At 47.1% G+C, this 23,257-nt stretch overlaps 1 protein-coding gene across 2 annotated transcripts; it reads right to left on the bottom strand.

Annotated features, from left to right (window-relative positions):
- Positions 1-1,236: 1,236 nt before the first annotated feature.
- On the bottom strand, positions 1,237-19,868 carry SCD (stearoyl-CoA desaturase). Of its 2 annotated transcripts, none has more exons than XM_073019263.1 (6): positions 19,578-19,868; positions 17,969-18,251; positions 13,560-13,690; positions 11,454-11,659; positions 9,324-9,556; positions 1,237-5,346 (listed from the first exon to the last, which is right to left on the bottom strand). In XM_073019263.1, exons 1-6 carry the CDS (start codon positions 19,851-19,853, stop codon positions 5,147-5,149), a joined length of 1,329 nt encoding a protein of 442 aa, XP_072875364.1. In that variant the 5' UTR covers positions 19,854-19,868; the 3' UTR covers positions 1,237-5,146. The 2 variants fall into 2 exon arrangements, with proteins under 2 accessions (XP_072875364.1, XP_007962030.3); XM_007963839.3 differs by lacking the exon at positions 19,578-19,868 and adding an exon at positions 18,775-19,198.
- Between the last annotated feature and the right edge of the window lie 3,389 nt (positions 19,869-23,257).

Here is a 23,257-nt window from a genome sequence, read left to right as displayed (position 1 = left end):
ACAGAGCAAGACCCTGTCTCAAGAAAAATAATTTTAAAAGTATTAAAAGCTAGCCGGGCACGGTGGCTCACGCCTGTAATCCCAGCACTTTGGGAGGCTGAGGCGGGCGGATCACCTGAGGTTGGGAGTTCGAGACCAGCCTGACAAACATGGTGAAACCCTGTCTTTAATAAAAATACAAAAATTAGCCATGCATGGTGGCCGGCACCTGTAGTCCCAGCTACATGGGAGGCTGAGGCAGGAGAATTGCTTGAACCTGGGAGGCGGAGGTTGCAGTGAGCCGAGATCACACCACTACACTCCAACCTGGGAGACAGAGCGAGACTTCGTCTCAAAAAATAAATAAATGAATAAATTAATAAAAGTATTAAAAGCTAAAAGGAAAAACTAAAAACCAAAACCGTTTCCACTTTGTGCACCTGTGAGCCTGAAGTCCTCTACTCCAGGAACATACAAGTCTTCTCTTGGACTGGTTTTCCTTTCTTCCTGCTGCTGTGCATATCAGCATTCTCAAGAAGCCATTTTATTCCCTAGAGGTGACTACATTTCAGAAACAGGAAAGAGCTGTACTGCCCAGCCGGGGTTGCAAGGTAAAGAACTGCTTTCAGCTGGGTGCGGTGGCACACACCTGTAATCCCAGCACTTTGGGAGGCCAAGGCAGGTGGATCACCTGAGGTCAGGAGTTCGAGACCAGCCTGACCAAAATGGTGAAATCCTGTCTCTGCTAAAAATACAAAATTAGCTGGGCATGGTGACATGTGCCTGTAATCATCCCAGCTACTTGGAAGGCTGAGTCAGGAGAATGCTTGAATCTAAGAGGTAGAGTCTGCAGTGAGCCCAGATCATGTCATTGTACTCCAGCCTGGGCAGCAAGAGCCAAAAACTGCTTTCCCAGGGAGTGCTTCTCTTGCTGGTCTCTTCCTCTCCCAGTATCTTTATCTTAGGTCTATGTAACTGACCACGTGACACACCTGAGAACCCTGGCACTTCCCCAGGGCCAAGTTGCCAGCTGGTGTTAATGTGTTTGATTTAATGGCAGCAGACTCCCGGCTTCCTGCTTCCCAGAGTTTAACCGAAAGTTACCTTTAGGACAGCAGGCCAGGTTACTGGGGTATGAGTCAACCATTGTAACTTCTACTTCTTTTATATTCTTAAAGGTACAGACATAGATATGAGCCAGAGATAAATCCCAAGACTTTGAATCACAGCCAAAAAAAACTCCCAGACCCAGTGCAATCAGATTCACTTCACTTTTATTATGAACAAACACAATCTCAGATTAGTACAATTAGCTTCAGAGTTGATATTAATAGAAATTATTCCAAAATTATTCTTGTCACAAGTAACTACTATCCCACATAAAAAGGGAAAAATCCCACCCAATCAAAGAAAAGGTATCCTCTGTATGTTTCCATGGCAATGAGTTGTTTATGCATTCTCAAATTTTTTCTGGCTAGTTATCCACCACTTCTCCAATGGAGTCATTCAATCTCTTGGAGAACCATATAGACTAATGAAAGCATCTGGGACACATGGACATATCAAGTTCATGGTGGACATTGCTATTATAAAAACCACTCAGGTCTTGAGAATTCCTGTGCCGAAGGATCCCAAAATGCTTTATAAAAAGCATTAGTCATGCCTCAAAACTGCCCTTTGAGGTAGGTCAGTATTATTATCCCCATTTTAGCAGAAGGAAAACTGAGGCACATTATAGTTCAGTGACTTGCCCAGGGTCACATAGCAAGTCAGTGGCACAGTGGTAGGAAAGGCCCTGGCCTTAACCACCAGCAAACAGGACCACCTTGCTTTTTTAACCTTTCATGATGACCCATTTGAACTACGCTTACAGAGAATACACTTAAGATACTAGCAAACCAAGGAGAAAATGTTCCATTTTAAATGCTACAACCATCTTTTAACCTAAAACAAAAACAAAAAATAAAATAAAATTATAAATCAAATACATTCAAATTACTTCCACCCTCCATCAAACGTGGGCACTTAAGAAAAGCAGCCCTAACAAGTTTCCAGAATGAAGCCCAGAAGGGAATCCTGCAAATCGCAATACTGATAATCCTCCACTCAGGCCCCCTTTTCTACCAGTCACTTCAGTAGGCTCTCAGGTGCAAAGGGATTCCACAGAGGGAGTGAGGGCGGGCTCATATGCAACACTGTGATTAGAAAAGATGTAAGGCACCCGGGTTAAGTTGTCAGCACACCCCCAAAGCAAGGACTGTCAGAAATCCAGACTCTTGATCAGATCTGAGTTTATCATTAATGTGTCACTTGAATTGAGCTTTAGAATCTTGAAAAGAGTGTTCCTTACTCAGCAGACACACCCCCACCCACACCCACACCCACACATACATTGGGGCCCTCAGCCTGAGGTGCCATCTAGCCTTATGTAGGGTCATGGTACAGATCAGATCCATGGCACACGATTACAATAGGAAGAAGTGAAAGTTGTTTTTATTGTTCATATATTATCAAGCAGGCATCTGATGACCTGTGGAATTAGAAATACCAGCAGACATTTCCAAGGGGTAGGCGCACAGGTCAGCAGAACTAAACTACAGTGATCTTCCCTTAGATTCTTTTCTACTGAAGTGAATAGCTCAAAAGACATGGATGCCTTTAGTCCAGGCTAACCCCTGTAGCCTCTATGTAATTAACACAGGAAGAAAGGCCCTCATCCCTTCCAGCACTGGGGCTCAACAGTGGACTGAGTGTTTGGTAGTGCACATTTCCAATCTTAATAGAGCAAAGCCAGGCTTCCGCTTTGATGACTGAGCTACAGGGACAGGAGTGGTCCAAAGTTCTCAAAACACTGATGTTCTGTTTTTGTTTGTTTTTCCAGACTTCTATACTATTGTCTGCCCTAGGCTGTAGGGAATGCTGGTTAGTTTGCTGAACAGACACTCTGTTCAGCAGGGTTTGTGGTATCTCAAATCCCAGGTCTCAGCCAAAGCTTTGCAGTTCACCCTGACTCCAGGGAACAGGACCTCCTTTCGAGGTGAGGCACTTGGGTTCTTGCCCTTGCTTCTTCCCAGTGAGAACTGTTTCCTCCTACTTTTACAAGCATTGCACTGCCAGCTGAGAGCACTGACTCAGGCGGGGCACCCTTACCGAGCAAGCAGGGGGCATTCAGCATGCTCTCTGGTTCTGACCCAGACAGAGGGGACTGAAAATAAATGCTCTTTTGCTCTGTGGCTGGCCCACTGGCTCAACATGAGCACTTGGCTTGGCTGTGCCTCGTGAGAGAGGGAGAGAGAGGTTCTCTGGGCCAGAGACGTTTCTGGGAGGGTTTGCCAGCCTTGCCTTGAGCCATCAGTGTGGCAGGGGAGCACAGGGGTGTAGGTGGAGACACTCCAAAGGCCATGTGAAAGTGGCAGCTAGCTCTATTTTCGAAAAAGAAGCAGTGGTTCAGTGACCCTGAGCATTGTCTGCAGGAGGGAGCTGCCTGGACAGCAAGTCATCACTGCCTCTGAATACACACAAAGGAGGCTGCCTGTCCAGGGAAAGAGGAAAACGTTCAGGGAAGAGAAAGATCTGGTAAAAGAAAAGAAAAGGGACAGACAGGGTAGACCCAGGAATCAAGAATCAGGGTAGTGGAGAGATTCCTAACCCTGCCCCCCAGGCAGTTCTACACTTTAGGCTAGATGTTAACAGACCCAATAAAAATAAAAATAAAAAAAAGAGTGAAGGGGCACAACACTATGGGGATTAGTATTCTAGTTTTTACTCTCTTCGAGGAGAAACTGGAACTAATTAATGAATGGATCCAATATCTAGCTTATTTTATTAAGACTCCCAATAACTCACTCAGTAACCTTCTCAAGCCCCTGGCAATGTGTTCTCAGATCCCTTCCTATGTGAAGTTCGCTCTTAGAAGCTGCCTATAGATCCTGTCCCTCAACCTCTCCATCTCATGTCCAGCAGTGGAGAGGAAATTGGCAACCCAACTAATTCCTCCTCTCCTTTAGAGGTTTTTCAAACATCCCTCTTTGGGAGGGAAATACTCTAATAGTTTAACGTTCTAACCAATGTATATATGTATATATATATTATGTTTGACCCGACTCTACCTCCTAAAATCCTTCCCTTTTTTGGATGTTTGGAAATGCCACAGCCATCTTATTACTATGAGGGGAGCAACCAATATCCTGAAGATGGCAGAGCAGAAAGAGGAAAGAACTGTGATGAGCAGCTCATGGAATCCTCAAAATTCTATGAGCTGCTGTTTTTACCAATTCTGGAAACACCCAACTTCAAGACTTCTTGATACATGAACTAAGAAATCTCCTTGTTATTAAAGAAAAAATAAGAAAAGAAAAGAAAACCCTTCCCCAGAAGGGACCACTTTTACTACAAACTTAAAACGTCTCTTCTTTATCCTTAGCCTAAACTATATGTTGTGACATTGAATTAGCATTGCCAAACACCACAGCCACTTCTTACCCCGAGCCAGGAGAGAAAGGAAGCACGCTGTGTGGTGGGGCTTGAAGTCCTCACTAAGTAGGCAGCTGCATGTGTGATTATGGCAAGAGGTTCCTCTTGCTTCGCTTCCCTCATCCTTATATTCATACATGCTGACTCTCTCCCCCGACAATTTACCTGCTTTAGAAGCTTTGTGTCAAGTGAAGTTGCTTTTCCATTCCATCTAGCAAAAGCCTGGGCTGAAGATAATTAACAGAGGACTGCCCAGAAGATTCTGTTTTATCTCTAGCTCAAGCCACCTACTTCAAAGCTCACAACAGCTCAAGGAAAGAGAGTTATCTGGAGCAAAGACCATTCGTTTTAGGCTACAGAAAGGTTGTCTAGGCTTTGGAAGCTGGACACTGAACAAAGACTGACCAGCTGCTTGCGTGGGAGGCAATAAGAGAAAGGAGGGCGATAGCAACAAAGTGAAAAGGAGGACAATGGGCCTAGAAGAGAGAGAGGATAAAAGAAGAAATAATATCAGCTTAGCATCATAAAGGCAGAGTTGTTGACTTTGAATACTTTTGTGTTTTAAAATACTGGACTGGAATGGGTTAACATCATCATCTTTAGCATCCTGGTAGCATTATTCAGTAGTTAATAAACAGACATTAAAACCTCTGCCTGGCTGGCTTTTGAAAAAGGAACCTGAGGGACCCCAAACTCAGCCACTCTTGTAGCTTCCGTCTCCGGTTCTTTTAATCTTGGCCAAGACGGCGGCCTTGGAGACTTTCTTCCGGTCATAGGCCAGACCAAGGGCGGCCATGCAATCAATGAAGAATGTGGTGAAGTTGATGTGCCAGCGGTACTCACTGGCAGAGTAGTCATAGGGAAAGGAGTGGTGGTAGTTGTGGAAGCCCTCACCTGAAACAAAAGCAGGAAGAGAAGTCATGGAGTGATGGTGCACTGAGGTCTTCTTGATTTGTGCATACCAGTTAGCTAGCAGGGTACCTCATACCTGGGAGAAACTCACTATTGTTGAATGAATGGATGAATTCAGTCCTTTTAATATGAACCAAATAGATCCCCTCAGAAGCATCTTTACTTTTATTATTTTACTTTTTTTGTAGAGATGGGGTCTTGCCATGTTGCAAGCAACCCTCCCACCTTGACCACCCAAAGTGCTGGGATTACAGTCACGAGTCACTGCACCTGGCCAGTCAAAGGCATCTTAAGGAGTGATTGGAGACCCTGGTCACCCATGGCCGTCTGGGAGCCCTGTGGGAGGAGAACTGAGTTTCTCAGAGGATAAAATGACTAGAGAGAAGCTTCTACTTTTGGGAATGGATATCAGATTGGAAAATTCCAAATTCATTCTTGGCCCTGCCCTCAAGGCTCTGTGTGTATGTGCACGTGCTCGCAGAATGAAGCACTCTGGCTATGATTTTTTAAAAAATGAGTAAAGCCGGGCACGGTGGCTCACGCCTGTAATCCCAGCACTTTGGGAGGCCGAGACGGGCGGATCACGAGGTCAGGAGATCGAGACCATCCTGGCTAACATGGTGAAACCCCGTTTCTACTAAAAAAAATACAAAACATTAGCCAGACATGGTGGCGGGTATCTTTAGTCCCAGCTACTCCGGAGGCTGAGGCAGGAGAATGGCGTGAACCCAGGAGGCGGAGCTTGCAGTGAGCTGAGATTGCGCCACTGCACTCCAGCCTGCGCAACTGAGATTCCGTCTCAAAAAAAAAAAAAAAAAAAAAAAAAGAGTAAAGAAGCACACCTTTCCCCACCACACTGGAACTACCTCTAGGGGTGGGAGGTTCCTACAGAGTGGGCCCTACAGCCAAAGATCAGAAGAAAGGCCAGCCCAGAGGCTGGAATGTCCTCAGTCACTGCAGTTGCCAGGGGTGCTCCAACTTTTTTGAGCTTTGACCCTGGTGTGGGGGAGGTGCTGATAAAACAGAAGCTCTCTGAGGGAAGAAAAATGGAAATGCTTAGATACCCTTTAACCTCTGAGATTTTGAGGACTCTTGGGATGAGCATTTCACTTTGCTGGAGGGAGGAAAACAAACAAATTCTGGATTCAGGGGAATTTATCTAACGTGTAAAGCTTTGGAAACTCGACAGATAGTTTGCCAACTCTTGGCAGGACTCTTCTTTCTGAACCACAGCCAAAAATAATACTGACCCTAATCAGGCATGGGTAAAGGATAGCTACTAAGAGCTAATATTTGGCTCTTTGTAGATAAAAATATCCTCAGACAGACCAGTCATGACATTAATCAGAAGCAAGGCAAGGAAGTCCTGCAAAGTAAATGACGTCATCTAGGGCAATTCAAGGTATGTCCTCCCTCTGTGACACCTGATGATCTGCAGCGTAAACTGGGGAGGACGGGGGTAGAATGCCAGCAATAAAGGTACCGAGGATTATTAATGTCCATTAATGGTTTTGCAGCTGGGCTCTGTGTAAGCACTAGTCAGGCCTTTAGTTACCAGATTTAAAATGGAATCAGATGCACACAGAGACAAGGGAGGAAGAAAAATAAAGAGGAAGAGCGTCAACAGGTAGAAAGAAGACAGGACTCTGCAACTGGGGCAGCAACAGAGAGCCCAAGAAAGGCTCAAGGGAGAAGGTTAATTTGGCAGAGAAGATGAGCATGTGACAGTCGGGGAAGTAATTCAAGAAACAAAAATATTAGGGTGGCAGGAAACAGAGCTGGAGGAGAACAAAGGGTGAGGTGATAAGGGAGGCCAACAGCAGGCAAGGAGGAGTGAATGATAACAAAGACAGGTCAAATATTGGCAGCCACTTTGAACTGATGGCCACCCAGAGGCTGGAGGCGGGGAAGATCATTATAGATCCATTTGCAATACGGGACACATCTCAAGCCAGAAACTCCATTCCTATGATAATCTCAGATTTATACAGTGTATGTGATTTATTTTAATCATGGTTAAAGTAAGAATAGGCACAATGGCAAGAAGGTGTCTGAAAGGAGATACATGAAAGTTAAAAAGAGAGAGAGAGAATAAAAGCTTTTATTTTTATTATATATTTTTGAGATGGAGTCTCACTCTGTCGCCGAGGCTGGAGTGCAGTGGCACAATCTCGGCTCATTGCAACCTCCGCCTCCTGGGTTCAAGCAATTCTTCTGCCTCAGCCTCCTGAGTAGCTGGGACTACAGGTGCGTGCCACCTGCCTGGCTAATTTTTTTATACTTTCCTTTTTTTCTTTCTGTCTTTCTTTCTTTTTTTTTTTTTTTTAGTAGAGATAGAGGTTCACCATATTGGCCTGGCTGATCTCTAACTCCTGACCTCAAGTGATCCACCCACTTCAGCTTCCCAGGGTGCTGGGATTACAGGTGTGAGCCACCACACCTAGACAAATAAATCCTTTTAATAAAGATAGTAGGCCAGGCACAGTGGCTCATGCCTATTATAATTCCAGCACTTTGGGAGGCCAAGGCAGACAGATCACTTCAGCTCAGGAGTTCGAGACCAGCCTGTACAACATAGCAAAACCCTGTCTCTACAAAAAATAGAAAAATTAGCCAAGCGTGGTGGCGTGCACCTGTAGTACCAGTTACTTGGGAGGCTGAGCCGAAAGGATCACTTGAGCCCAGGAGGTCATAGCTGCAGTGAGCCGTGATCACACCACTTCACTGAAACCTGGGCAACAGAGTGAGACTCTGTCCAACAACAACAATTTAAAAGATAATAAAGATGGTTTTGAGAATATAAAGGAAGATTTTAAAGAGAAAAAGAAAATGAGTGTTAGGCAATGACCTGCATAAATGTGTGGAGTAATGTGGTTGTCTAGATATTATTGAATGACCAATAGCACCAATTACTGGAGAGAAGAGGTCACCAGATCTATTTAAGGAAAACTCATTCAGGGCCTTGGTCAAAGTCTATATTCAGATGGAAAGAGGGACAGAGAAAAAAATGTAGATACGTTGAGAGGCTGAGGCAGGAGGATCACTTGAGCCCAGAGTTCAAGACCAGCCTGGGCACCATGGTGAGACCCCATCTCATTAGAAAAGAAAGGAAAAGATCAACGTTAGAGAATTGAGCAGGAACTTGTGATCACACTGCTTTACTGGGAGATTCCTGAAGGCATGTTAGGGGAAGGGATGTTCCTAGCCCAGAAAAGAAGAGAGAAAAACAGAGGATGAGAGGAGACAAGATGGTAGCTAGTAGTAAAGGGCCACTAGCAGTTATTTTGATGCTCTTCATAATGGCATCACCAAACAGTAAGGCATGGCACACACTTAAAGCAAGGCATATCTGAGTAGAGTGGAAAGATAAAAAATACTTTGTGTGGCATACCTGAAGTTCATAAAACACCAGGCTTACTGGCCACTCAGATGACCCCATTGTTCTATTTATGCATTCCTTGCCTCAAGCAAGACTGCAGTCTGGCCCAGAGTTGATGAAAGAAAGGAAAACTCCAAGGTGCTCATCGTTTATGGCATTTGGTTTCTGTTTTTTTGTTTGGTTGGTTTTTTAGTAGAAACAGGGTTTCACCATGTTGGCCAGACTGGTCTCAAACTCCTGACCTCAGGTGACCTGCCCGCCTCGGCCTCTCAAAGTGCTGGGATTATAGGTGTGAGCCGCCGCACTTGGAGCATACATGGCATTTGGAAATTGTTTTAGAACCTGGAATCAAGATCAGTGTTTTTTTGTGTGTTTTCTTTCTTATCCTTTCATTTTTACATAAAACATGTTGCGTGACTCTCAAAAGGGTTTTCCAGTATACTGCCCCCTAGTTTTATAGTGGAAAAACGGAGATACAAAGTAGCCATCAAAAACAGGTTTATCTAGTTTTTCTGGCTCCCAGCCTAATCCCCTAATCAGCAGACCACTGGATGTAGTCTTGCTTGGACAGCTGACTTACCCACAGCTCCAAGTGACACCAGGATATTCTCCCGGGGGCTGATGTTCTTGTCATAAGGACGATATCCGAAGAGGTGGGCAGCACTGTTCACCAGCCAGGTGACATTAAGCACTATAGCATATCGCAAGAAAGTGGCAACAAACACGCTGTGTTGAAAAGTTTCACCCCAGAAACACCAGGGCACAAGCGTGGGCAGGATGAAGCACATCAGCAGTAAGCCAGGTTTGTAGTACCTACAGTGACAGACCAGACACCACGTCAATGGAGGGGGACTCCACACCTACATGGATCTTCTACACGAATTGGGATGGGCTGTCTCTTTCTTCCATGTTGAATTTGCTTGTCTGACTCTAAGTTCATTGTTTTACTTTGGTTTGTTTTTTTTTTGACAGGGTCTCACACTGATGCCAAGGCTGGAGTGCAGTGGCATGACCATAGTTCACCACAGTCTTAACTCCTGGGCTCAAGAGATCCTCCCACCTCAGCCTCCTGAGTAGCTGGGATCACAGGCATGAACCATCATGCCCATTTAGTTTTTAATTTTTTTGTAGAGATGAGGGCTCACTATGTTTCCCAGGCTGGTCTCGAATGCCTGAACTTTCAAGCAATCCTCCTGTCTCAGCCTCCCAAAGTGCTGGGATTACAGGCATGAGCCACCACGCCCAGCCATCGCTGATTTTTACTCAAGCATAATACCACGTTGGTAAAATAGGTGAGGTCCAAATTACAAACTAATGAACAGATGTCTCTCCATCCTTGGCTGGTTTTCCCATCTGCCTTTGGGCTCCTTTCTTTTTTTCATCAGCACTCTTTTTCAGTCTGTTTAGTATCATGCCTCCATTTTCTGCTGGCTACCCCCTAGTTCTTTGGTCTTCTTTTCCCTCAAAGGCCTATTGAGTGTCCTTGATCACCTGCAGCTATCTGTCCCTCTGGAAGCCCTTTCTCAATTTTCATTCTCAATGTAGACCAGGTCACTGACATTCCAAGGGCACTGATCCCCTACATTCCTTCAGCAGTCAAGTCTTTGACTTTTACATCACTGACATTCCCTGCACCCAACTCTTTTTTCCATTTCTGCCACTGCTTTGCTAGCAGGGGTCCTCATTTCCTAACTTATGTCCCTACCTCTCACTTTGGCTCAATGGTTTCTTACACTTGTTCTAAAAGCAGCCTTCCTAAAGCACATCGCTAAGTATGCCACATTGCAGTTTGAAAGATGTAATGCCTTCCTATTGCTTATTGAATTAAATCCTAAGTCTGCTTTTAGAACTCAACAAGGATGGCATTAGTCTCTCCAGTCTTACTTCTTCCCACACCCTATACTTCAAGCAAAAGGACTCGATTGCTAGAACATGCTTCATGCTTTAGCTCATTCTGTTTCTTCTGTTTGCACTGTCTCTCCCCACACATAGTTGTAAAAATTTCTATCCGTTGGTGGATTCCAACACTACTTATTTCATAAACACTTCCTTGGTGTTGCCCATTGAGCAATCTCCCTCCCCTTTATACCTCTCATAGTACAGAAAATATTCTGCCTTATACCATGGTTATCTGGATACTTGGCTTATCTCTCCACCCCATGATAGGCTACAAACTTTTTGAAGGTAAGAACTAACCTACCAGCCTGGGCAATATAGTGAGGGAGACCTTGTCTTTACAAAAAATTAGCCGGGCATGGTGGTGTGTGCCTGTAGTCCCAGATACTCAGGAGGCTGAAGTGGAAGCATTGCCTGAGCCTGGGAAGTCAAGGCTGCAGTGAGCCAAGATTGTGCCACTGCACTCCAGCCTGGGCAAGAGAGAAACACTCTGTTGAAAAACAAACAAAAACAAACAAACAAACCTAGGCAAGTAGGCTATAAACATCTTTGAATCTATGTCTGTCCTAGGACAATACACATCTGTTGAATGTAATGGGTTTAATTAAGATAGCTCAGAGAGAAAGAAATGGAGCAATAGTCTATGGCTATGGGCCTGTGGGATGTTAAAAACTGGGATTTTAAATTATGATTGTGAACATGCAAACGCAGTAAATTTCTCAGCTTATATTTTATAAGTCTTAGGAGAAAAAATGGGGTCCCTAATGACCAGATGTCAGGGCCGTAACCCCACCTCCATCAGGGCTTCACTCACCTCCTCTGGAACATCACCAGTTTCTCGGCTTCTAGGTCAGACAAGTCTAGCGTAGCGCCCTTCTGTTTGACAGCTGGGTGTTTGCGCACAAGCAGCCAACCCACGTGAGAGAAGAAAAAGCCACGTCGGGAATTATGAGGATCAGCATGAGTTTCCGAAAACTTGTGGTGGGCACGGTGGTCACGAGCCCATTCATAGACATCATTCTGGGGAGAGAGAGAAGAGGAATGTAAGGCTTGAGGATAAGACACCCTCTTAGGAGACTCCCAGTGGAAAGGTATCAAGAGCCGAAGGCGCTCAGCCCAGCCTCACAAAATATCCAGGAATCTGGGCTCCAAAGGAGTCATGGAGTTGCCTCCCCTCTTCTCCCAACTTGTCACTGAAGCTTAAGTGGAAAAAGCAACGTAAAGTCCCAGGACCATAGCAATGGGACTGCTGTTTCTGGAAAGTTATATGGTAGGTGGAACAGAGATAAATCATACAGAGCTCAGAGAGTTTCAAGAAGTGAGAACATCGCAATTCTTTAAGCAAGGAATGTTGGAAAAGATCCTCACGAGGTACCTAATCCCTGGGCATGAAGAACATGAGGCAGGCAGTCTTGTGTCCTAGGGTCCCAATCAGTAGATAAAGTTGCAGGGTGTACCATTCTGATGCCTTGCAAAAGAGCTCATACAACCCAATAACAAGGCCAGGCAGGCAACTCATGATCATGACTGCATTTTCAAATGACCTCTGGGCTTCTTCATGACTTTTTCCATCCCTTAAAGAATGTACCAATATCTCTCTTCCTTCCCTTTGCTCCACAGGACAACTTTGGAAGCCCTCAAGGTATAAGCTGCTATGGCAGAGATGATTATGCAAATGTGATAAGTTCTTCCCATATTGCCACCACTAAATTGGTTTCCTTTCTTCCTCTTGCTCCAAGCTAAGCCCCAGGCCATGTGCTATCATTTGCTCATTGCTACAGCTTAATGACTATAAGGGATGCATTCCCTTTCCCCATTTCCCTTCATCCAGTCTTTGCTATAAACTTTTTTTTTTTTTTGAGACAGAGTCTAGCTCTGTCACCCAGGCTGGAGTGCAGAGGTGCAATCTCAGCTCACCGCAAGCTCCACCTCCCAGGTTCACACCATTCTCCTGCCTCAGCCTCCTGAGTAGCTGGGACTACAGGTGCCCACCACCACGCCCGGCTAATTTTTTGTATTTTTAGTAGAGATGGGGTTTCACCATGTTAGCCAGGATGGTCTCGATCTCCTGACCTCATGATCCACCCGCCTTGGCCTCCCAAAGTGCTGGGATTACAGGCGTGAGCCACCGTGCCCTGCCTGCTCTAAACTTTTTGCCTCAACAAACCTCAATGTTTTACTTAGCCACCATGGCAGCCCAAGAAAGGGCCACAATGTTGGGTTGGTCTATCTAATCTCTCTGTAAGTTGGTTTCCTCATCTGTAAAATGGGGATAATAGTACCTACTTCCTAAGATTGTTGTGAGGACTTTATATCAAATGCTTACAATAGTTAAAGGCACATAGTGCAATAAAAGTGTTTGCTCTCATTATCTGAAAATAAGAGTTCATCAGTCTGGGAACATCACCTTCAATCCCACTGTGGTGGAGTCCTAAGTTATTCACTTTTCAACTTTTTTTTTTTGTTTTGATACCATCATGGCTCACTGCAGCTTCAAACTCCTGGGCTCCAATGATCCTCCCAGCTCTGCCTCCCTAAGATATTTACCTTAAATAGTGAATTTATTGTCCAGTGTCTGCCCAGGAATCTAAGGTCAGTCTCTGGCTTATGTGCCAAAGCCCCTTATGATGAAGAGTCACAACAGCCAGAATGTGTGACAACAGAGGGACTTTAGGATCAAAAATATTCCTACACATCAAGAATATTTTCCATTTATTTTCCAGTTCCCTTTTCCAAGACTCAGAAGTCTCTTCATTCTTCATGGACTTAAGGACTGAACTGGCACTTGAGGTGACCACAGGAGAGAGGAAAGTGAAATGGCTGTCCAGGTGTGGCTCCTCTCTGGCGCTGATCCCTCCTTTCTGTCCCCGGATCATTGACAGGGTGGAGGACAAACAGCTGAGCAGAGACAGCTTCTTACCTGGAATGCCATTGTGTTGGCAATGATCAGAAAGAGACGCAGGGGCAGCCGAGCTTTGTAAGATCGGTGGCTCCACAGACGATGAGCTCCTGCTGTTATGCCCAGGGCACTGACAACATAGTAGAATAACCCTGCCAGGAGAAGACAGCAGGGGGAGTCACCAATCAGTGTGAGTTCCATCTGGGAAAGGATGCCAAAGACACTCTGGATGCCAGAAACTGTCTTCTTCAGGCTTTGGGTGAGGATTGGCTTTACCATGAACTCTAGGGATAACCATGTCCCTTAGATTTTACCACTTGAAAAATATCATCACCCCAAAGCCTCTCAACCCAGGAAAAAAAGATAAGCTAAGGAATCCCAGAAACTAAGGAGTCAGAAAGGCAGGAGAGAGAATAGTGCTCTTACCACTCATTTTTCATCTTAAAGGCAATCTCCCAGGGCCTAGCTATCTCCTTTCACCTCTATCTAGGCCTTCTCTAAGGTTTTAAGGGCCACAAATTACTCCTATAGAGCCCAGGACCCATAAGCAAGGGTGTTATTAAAATAATAGCAGAGGGCCAGGTGCAGTGTGAACCACGTTGTCATCCCAACATTTTGGGAGGCCAAGGCAGGAAGATCCCCTTGAGCCCAGGAGTTCGAGACCAGCCTGGGTAACATAGGGAGACCTTGTCTCTACAGATAATCTACTCAAGAGGTTGAGGTGGGAGGATCTCGAGCCCAGGAGGTCAAGGCTGCGGTGAGCCATGATCACGTCACTGCACTCAAGCCCTGATCAACAGAGAAAGACCTTATCTCAAAAAATAAAATAACAGCCAGTACAATCTGGGCACTGACCAATTTGAGAAGCACTTAGTTGTAGGGGACTTTTAGGGGATTCAGACCATGGCCATTTATCAACTGGTACAAAAAAGCATTTAAATATTCTAGCAGGCAGTGTGGCCATATCAGGGAAAAATTAGCCCTAATCCAATTTGTGCATAAATCCAATTTGCACAGTATCCTAAGATTTACCAGAGATTTCACGTTCCAGCTATACCATCCACCTCCCCCAAGATACATGCACAGTTCCTCTGTCTGGCCTTTGCTACATCCCTGTCAGCCCATACTCTCACCGGGCAATGCTCATTCTAAACAATGGTGGGATATTCTTCAAGCTGTCAGTGGAGCACCCCACCATTGTCTTCCCTCACCTTCCTGGAGACCTGCAGGCTCAGGAGGTGCCAGATATAATCTCTAACTGGGAAGGCAGGAGAGAGAATAGTGCTCTTACCACTCATTCTTCATCTTAAAGGCATTCTCCCAGGGCCTAGCTATTTCCTTTCACCTCTATCTAGGCCTTCACTAAGGTTTTAAGGGCCACAAACTACTCCTGCAGAGCTCAGGACCCATATGCAAGGGTGTTATTAAAATAACAGCAGAGGGCCAGGTGCAGTGCGAACCATTTTGTCATCCCAGCATTTTGGGAGGCCAAGGCAGGAAGTGGGCTGCTGGGTGTACCCATCTCTTCCTCTGTTCAGTAGCTCTAGTAGGCAGAAGCTGTGGCCTTGGTAGAAACTGTTAACAATGTTTCATTCCTAGGAATGAATGTTAACAATGTTTCATTCCTAGGGAAACAGCTAGAAACAATAGATCCTCAGTGGCCACAGAACTTAGTTGCAGTTGGAGACACCACACATTGTAACAAATTGTCCTGTGTTCTTTTGCAGCCATTGATAGCTGTTTCCTAAACAACCTCCTTTCTTCTCTCCTATTCCTCCTATAAGATCTCCAGGAGAGCCATAGAGCCAGAGTCAGCCCTAAGAAGAGCTCTCTCCACATTCCCTCAGAGTGGGGATTGAGGCCCCAGGTGATCTGCCTTTAAGTCAGGTGGCGATTGACATCTCCCCAGATACAGTATCTAACCTGCACCTTACTTGGAAAACCATCAGTTGAGCCAGAGCCCTTCCTAATGAGCAAGGGAGCTTCTGGGCTTGTTACTTGCCGCAAAAGACCCTGGGGCAAGTTGACTCAGAACATATGTAAGATCCTATATTAACAGGAAAGTTGGGGAAAGAACTCAGGCACTCTGGTGCCTTTTCTAGAAACACCTCTAAGTCTATCAAATAGAAGGGCTTAAATCAGTTGGAGATTTATTCCCTCTCTCCTCCCCAGGGGAAGAAAATGTCCAAATTGATGGTTAAGCAACATCTCATTGCTCTGGCCTTAAGAAAGAGACTTGAATGGTTTTGCCTCTGGCTCTCAGTGTTGCCAGAGGCATTCTTCTTAGTCCTACCCTAAGGGCTCCTTTGGGAGACTACAAAATCAAAGAGATTTAAGGCTGTCAAAATTGTTCCCTCATAAGAAATGCTGGAATCACAACCAGTTGCTAATTTAACATTGTCCATAGGGATTAAAACAAGAAAGGTGAAGCTCCTAAATTCTGAAGGTGGGAAGAGATGTCCAGGTTGAGACCTCTGACCCTCCTCCCCTTATCCTCCTTGTTTCTTAAGACAGAGGAGTTCTGATATCCCCTTATCAAGATGGTCATTCTTTCAGCTAAGCCATCCACCAAAGGGCCTAGTACAATAAGTTTACCATCCAGTCTCTGTGAGTCACATTTATCTGCCCAAAGGCACAGCACACACCGATGGGCAGGTCACCAAAAAAATGTAGCAGGCACAGCCTTGACTTTGGGATGGAATTCTGCTCCCTGCACTAGCAACTGAGGGTAACCAAGCAGAGGCAATTGGGTCAAACTCGGCTTCAGAAAACCTACAGGGAGTGCTGAGGCTGGAAGGAGCTTGCAGGTGAGAAAACTTGTGAAGACTATCCTCTTGGGGAGAAAGGGTGTAGAGAGGCATCCACTGACTCTTTGGGGAATGCTATCCCTGCTCTTCATCCCTCATGTTGCAACTGAAGTTCTGCTGGATCCTCAGAGGGGCCAGACAACAGATGTTGCCCTCCCCTCACAAATACAAGAGCTCTTCCTGGTATGCAGATGAACTGATCTGCACCTGGCCTGTTCTGTCTGTGTCACAGCTGTGACACATATGTAACCCAAGGAATGCTACCTTCCCAATCCTAAAAAAGTACTGTTGCCCGCAGGTGGTACCTAGAAAAACTGAGATTCTGACAAAGGGGCTCTTCTCAGTTGCATTTCACTGTAGCACCTGGAGGATTTCTGGAAACAAAGCTCAATGAACCAGATCTCACTATCTTCGGAAGACCTAAGAGGTCCTGAGGGAAACAGCGAAAACTTGGCCTCCCAGCTCTTCTGCATAATTACCCTTCAAGAGCAAGAGCGAGCTGTCAGAAAGTATCCCACACCTGAGGCTGCTCTGAAAAACCTCAAGTTGTTTTCTGGAGGAGAAGTCCTGGCTCACCACCCCTTAGAGAGTAGCAATGCAGGGGCCCTGCATCTGCAGAGCTCCCTGCTCTCCCTTCCCAACTTAGGCTCATAGTGGCAGAGGTGAAAAAACCTGCAAAGCGCATGTGTGTATCCAGGGGGCAGAACCATACCATCAGGCCACACCAATGGGTCCCTGAAAGAGCTGAGCTAAGGGCAGGTTAGGGACAAACTGGGAACTGTCTCCCTCATTACAGCAGCCTCAAGACCAGGCTCTCTTTTCTCAAGGCTCTTTTCTGGCCTGGCCTCGATGTCCCTGACAAGGAGGAATGGGTAGGACTGGTGTTGGAAGGTGCAGAATTCTTGGCATTTCATGGCATCAGGAGGGGGGCCTGAAGCAGGCTGGATGGGGGATGGAACATGAAACATATCTTCAACCTGATTTCATTCTAAGAGCATTTTGTTGACTGGTATGTGCAGCACCCTGGAATGTAGAGTAACAGAGCAACACACATCTGTGACTCGGGTTACACGGGAGCTTCATCTTCCTCTGTAACGAAGAAGGCTGGTCTGGCCAAGGGGTCAGGTCAAAATAGTTTCGTGGATAACCTCTCTGTTCCTGCCTTTCCAATAAACTCTCTCCCTGAGTAGTTTCCCGTTGCGCTAGCCCATGACTGCTCAACATATGACCCTAGAAAGCCAATGGTTTAGTACCATGTTCCCATGCCTCCCAGGTAGAGGGCTTTGATTCTTTTGTGGTTGGCAGGGGTGGGACAGGCAGCCAAGCAAATGACTCAAACAGAAAAGCTCTTTCAGGGAAAGCTGACTCTCCAGCACAGGTCTACACTTCAAAGCCCACAAGCACAAGGTCCCAGAACTCTCAACCCCCAGCATTGACATTCCTGCGTCTCAGTACCCCCAGGCTCTTCCCAGCCCACTAGGCCTGAAGCAACCAAAGAAAATGCCTGAGAAAAACCCCAGCTGGGAGGCTGGGAGGGGCTGGTGTCCTGTGTAAGATCCCACCTTATTAAAAGAGCAGTGAGTACCTGGAGGACTAGGTCAGGAGGACAGGGAGGCTGCTTACCCCAAAGACAGGTGTAGAGCTTGCAAGTAGGAATCAAAGTGATCCCATACAGGGCTCCCAAGTGTAGCAGAGACATAAGGATGATGTTTCTCCAGACATATTCAACCTTGGGGCTTGGGCCTTCCTTATCCTTGTAGGTGGGGTCATATATATCATCTCTGATATCAGGGCGAACGTCTTCTTCCAAGTAGAGGGGTGTCGTCTCCAACTTATCTCTTCCATTCTGCAGGACCCTGGAGGGAGGCGCTGTGATGGTGGTGGTGGTGGTATAGGAGCTAGAGATCTGGAAGGGGGAGGAAGAGGAGAGTCAGGAGAAGAGACACGTGGAGGCAGCTGGGGCCACTCCGCTCTCTAATCACGCTGGGGGAAGGGTGGACAGCAAAGACCCTTTCCCAGCGCCAGAGTTCACTGAGGGTAGGGTGTATCCGAGATGCAACGGAGAGAAGTTCCCAGAAACTGTACCGATACATTAGGGGCGGGGGACGAGGGGCGCTAAACCTACGGGGAGGCGGCAGTAGGAAGGAGAAGTAAACCACTCACATCCCCACGAACACAAAGGAAAACCCGCATAATTCATAAAAGCACCAGCACGACCGGATTTTTCTTTAAAGCTTAAGAAACAAAAGTTGGAGATTCAAGTCCCCAAATTACAATCCACATTCCCAACTCACTGAAGGCAGCACAACTCGAAAAACATGGCCAAGTCCTCTGCGGAGCTCTCCCCTCTCTTCTGCCACCAACCCGTTCCCTGGAAGCCCAGCCCGCGCCGGCGACCCTGCGGTACTGGGCCAGGCTGGGAAACTCACATCCTCCTGCAGCAAATGGGCAGGCATCTTGGCTCTCGGATGCCGGGATCACTTTCCAGGGGCTGAGGCCGCGGAGCGGAGTTCGGGGGCGCCGGAGGACTGCGGTTTCGAAGCCCGCCGGTGCGCGCTGAGCCGCGGCGCCGCGCACGCTAGCTGGGTGTCTAGGCCCTAGCCGCGGTGCGTGGAGGTCCCTGAGCCGGGAATTTAAAGGCTAGAGCTGGCAATGGGTGACCGTGTCCGGTATTTCCTCAGCTCCCTTTTATCCGCTGCCAAGCAGGGGCAAAGTGCGCGGAGTTGACTGGCGCGGACGGCCCCGCATGGAGGTGAGGGCGGGAGAGGGAGGAGACAGAGGCCAAGGCTCGCAACGACCGCAGCAGGGCGCCGGGATGCTGCCAACACCGACACCACACCACCCGGCCCCTGCCCCTGCCCCTGCCCCTGGGGAAATGCTAATGAGGCTTCTGTAAACTCCGGCTCGTCATTGGCCGAAGGGAATTTGGTGCCACCTCGTCCTGCAGTTGCCATTGGCTCGGCGCAATCTGCTGTTCCCTCTGCCGCCAGCTCCTCGCTCCCCCTCCCCTCCCTTTCTCCTTCTCCGCTTCTCTTCTACCCGCCGCTGGGCCTCTGCCCGGCACCCCGCGTTAGGAGCTTTCTCTCTGGAAGGGACTGGGGACCCGGTTTGGGGCTGGGGCGCGGAGTCTAGCCCAGGACCGGTCCCCGGGCACACGGCGAACGGCTGGGTGGGCACTGGGGAAGTTTCTCAGGAAACAGTGGGGAAGCCTCGGGAGACGCCCACTACTCACAATTCCGTCCCGTCTTCCAGTCCCCCGAGGCGCGTGGCAGGGAGACGAGGCCGCCACCCCGGGATCGGGAGCTCCGGGGACGCGGGAAGCCCCGCCTCCCTCCCGGGCGAGCGCTGGGGGCTCAGTCCGCCTGCGAACAATGGCTTTGCCCCGCCCACCAGCCACGCGCTGCTCACCCGGGACCGCACCGGACTCGGGCCGCACGCCGTCTGGCTGGTGTGTGTGCCTACGCGCACGAATCCTGTTCAGGCCCCGGGCAGACAGTCCCATCCCCATGCCCGCGCCTCCAGGATGCGTGCGGGAGGTTTTGGAGATTCTTCAGACTGGCAGGTTGTAATTTTGGAATCTTTGTGGAAACAGTCAGGAAACACTGACATGTGCTTTCACCCAGCAGCAGGCTAAAGGGCTTGGATGTGGAATAAGAATAGCTTGCAGGTATTGAATTATTACTGCCAGCCAATTCACAAGAATCGTTTTCTGTAATCCTCACTGTGACCCTGGGAGGTGGGTACGCCATTATTCCATTTTATAAGTGTGGAAAGATATATAGAGAGATGGAATAACTTGCCCATGATCACAGCAACCAGTAAGTGATGGAGCTGGCAATTGAGCCCAGAAACGCCATATGAGAGCCCAAGCTCTTAATCCCTGTTCAGGACCATACTGTCCTCGGTCCCTGAGATGCTCTGACCCTACTGATCTGTCCCTGTGCCCCCATCTTTTCCGGGTCTGTAGGAGTCTTACCATGAGAGCTCAGAAACAGGCAGGCTATGCATTCACCCTGTCTCCTTCCATGCCCATGTCTCCCCCAAATTCTGCCCTAGGACCATTCCTCTGGGAAGAGGAGAAAATACGGAGCGCTGCACTAATGATTCGCTTCCCACCTGGGATTTCCTGGAAGGAAGACTAATCAGCTCCCTTGTTGGCCACTGGTCTCAGGGTCAGGCCAACTCTCTGGCCAGTGACCAGGAGCCTGCATACCAGTCCTGGCTCCCTGTCCAGTGCAAGAGTTCTGAACAAGATTGGATGATTTCAGATGTGGACAGCTCATCCAGTCATGCCTCAGAAGTACCTGGCATGTGGCAGAGAAATCTGTACGTGGTCTGCCCCCCTTCAGGTTCTCTTTGCAATGTCTAATTTGCTGAATTATTTTGTTTTTTTGTTTTTTTGAGAGGGAGTCTCGCTCTGTCCCCCAGGCTGGAGTGCAGTGGTGTGATCTCGCCTCACTGCAACCTCCGCCTCCCGGGTTCAAGCAATTCTCCTGCCTCAGCCTCCCAAGTAGCTGGGATTACAGGCATGCGCCACCACACTCAGCTAATTTTTTGTATTTTTAGTACAGGCGGGGTTTCACCCTATTGGTCAGGCTGGTGTTGCATTCCTGACCTCATGATCCACCCTCCTTAGCCTCCCAAAGTGCTGGGATTACAGGCATGAGCCACCGTGCCCAGCTTTAAATGCATATTATATTATTAAATGGAAGAAGCAAATCTGAAAAATCCACATTCTGTATAATTCCAACTGTATTCTGGAAAAAGCAAAACTATGGAGACAGTAAAGAGATTAGTGGTTGCAAGGGGTTTGTGGGGGAGGAAGACAGGAATAGGTGGATTTTTAGAGCAGTGAAACTACGCTGTTTGATATTATAGGGGTAGATACATGCCATTACACATTTGTCCAAAACTATAGAATGTCCAACACCTATAGAGAGTTGTACCCTAATGTAAACAATGGACTTTGGGTGATAATGATGTGCCAATGTAAGTTCATCATTGTAACAAATTTGCCACTTTGGTAGGGGATGTTGATAAAAGGGGAGGCTATGCATGTGTTGGGGAGAGTATGGGCTCTCTCTGTACCTTTCACTTTTTGTTCAATTTTGTCGTGAATGTAAAATTGCTCTGAAAATTTTGTGTTCTAAAAAAGCTGGGCGCCGTGGCTCATGCCTGTAATCCCAGCACTTTGGGATGCCGAGGCGGGAGGATCAACTGAGGTCAGGAGTTCGAGACCAGCCTGACCAACGTGGAGAAACCCCCGTCTCTACTAAAAATACAAATTTAGCCGGGCATGGTGGCAGGCGCCTCTGTAATCCCAGCTACTCGGGAGGCTAAGGCAGGAGAATCACTTAAATCGGAGAGGCAGAGGTTGCGGTGAGCCGAGATTGCGCCACTGCACTCCAGCCTGGGCAACAAGAGTGAAACTCCATCTTGAAAAAAAAGAAAAAAAGAAGAAGACTACAAATACATGCTGCAACATGAATGGTTCTGAAAAGCATGCTCACCAAAGAAGGCAGACACAGAAAATAAATGCTGAATGATTCCCTTATATGAAATCCAGTAACAGGAAAGTCTAGTCCATAGTGATAGAACAAAATATGGTTGCTTGGGATAGGGAAATTGATTTGGAAAGGGGCCTGAGTTAAGTTTCTCATGAAGGAAATGTTCTGTGTCTTGATTTGGGTGGTAGTTGCCTGAGAATGTACAATTTGTCAAGATTCATCAAACGGAGTGCTTGTGATCTGCACATTTTATTGTGTAGTAATTACATCTCAACTGAAAAAAACTAGCAAGGTTGGAAACCAGAGTATGAGCCCAGAAAAGGGTGTCCTAAATTTACCTCATTCATTCATTCATTCATTTATTCAAAATGCAATAGATATTTATTGAGCCCTTGTTATGGACGAGGCACTATTGTTGGAGCTAGGGACACTGGTGGCCAAGTTCCATGTGGGAGAGACAATCAACAAAATAAATAGATAAATGCCAGGGGCAGAAAAAATGATAAGGGAATTTAGAGTAAGTTGTTCTACAAAATGCATGAGCTTTCAAGATTCTGGGCATCATCTTTGCTCAAGAGGAACCCAAGCAAAGCTCTTTTTTTTTCTTTTTTTTGAGACAGAGTTTCACTCTGGCTCCCAGGCTGGAGTGCAGTGGCGCAATCTCAGCTCACTGCAACCTCTTCCAGCTCAAGCAGTTCTCCCACCTCAGCCCTCCTAGTAGCTGAGACTAGCCACCATGCCCTGCAAATTTTTTTTTTTTTTTTTTTTTTTTTGAGAAACGGGGTTTTGCCATGTTGCTCACGCTGGTCTCAAACTCCTGGGCTTAAGTGACCTGCCTACCTCGGCCTCCCACAGTGCTGGAATTACAAGCGTGAGCCGCTGTGTCCGGCCTGGTTTTGTTTCTTAACTCACTGTCCACTTGCCCTTTACACCTAGTGTTCCAGGCTTTGTGTCTAATAATTTTCCTAGCTGAATTCACACTTGGCTGTGACTTTCCTGGCTCCCGTTTAGGGTACAAATACAGTAATCAGGACATGCCATCATGGATGTTTCCAGACCTGGCCATCTGGAAGACAGAGAATCAGTGTAGGCAGATTCTCCATCAGATGAGGCTGTTTCCAAGAGCATAGATAGCTCCAGGAAGGAGCCCCAGGGCAGCGTTGGCCAGCAGAGCCCAAGTCTCTTAATCTAGGCTGTCATCCTTGCCTGACCTCTACCAGGAGAGGAATCTTTCTGAGTAAGTCTGCGCCCTCACTCTTGCTGGATTTTTGCTTCCCATCAGAGTCCTGGAAGCTGAACCATCCCTACACCTGAGCTGTTGCATTTACCTGACCTTTTTCTTATAGGAACACCAGGTGGGAAGGAGGATAATTCAGAGGATTTTCTCCTCCCTCTCACTGCTAAG

Source organism: Chlorocebus sabaeus, chromosome 9 (genome assembly GCF_047675955.1).
Source record: "Chlorocebus sabaeus isolate Y175 chromosome 9, mChlSab1.0.hap1, whole genome shotgun sequence".
Classification (NCBI taxonomy): Eukaryota; Metazoa; Chordata; class Mammalia; order Primates; family Cercopithecidae; genus Chlorocebus; species Chlorocebus sabaeus.
This window is presented reverse-complemented; position numbering and strand designations above follow the sequence as displayed.

What these genes read in the sequence shown, in the direction of transcription:
- SCD (XM_073019263.1), bottom strand. Translation starts at nt 19,853, where the DNA reads ATGGGGATGGGACTGTCTGCCCGGGGCCTGAACAGGATTCGTGCGCGT. An exon ending in CTGGAAGACGGGACGGAATT is followed by an intron (nt 18,252 to 19,577) that starts GTGAGTAGTGGG and finishes TCCCCCTTCCAG; the next exon opens with ATCTCTAGCTCCTATACCAC. An exon ending in GGTGTCACTTGGAGCTGTGG is followed by an intron (nt 5,347 to 9,323) that starts GTAAGTCAGCTG and finishes CTTTTGTTTCAG; the next exon opens with GTGAGGGCTTCCACAACTAC.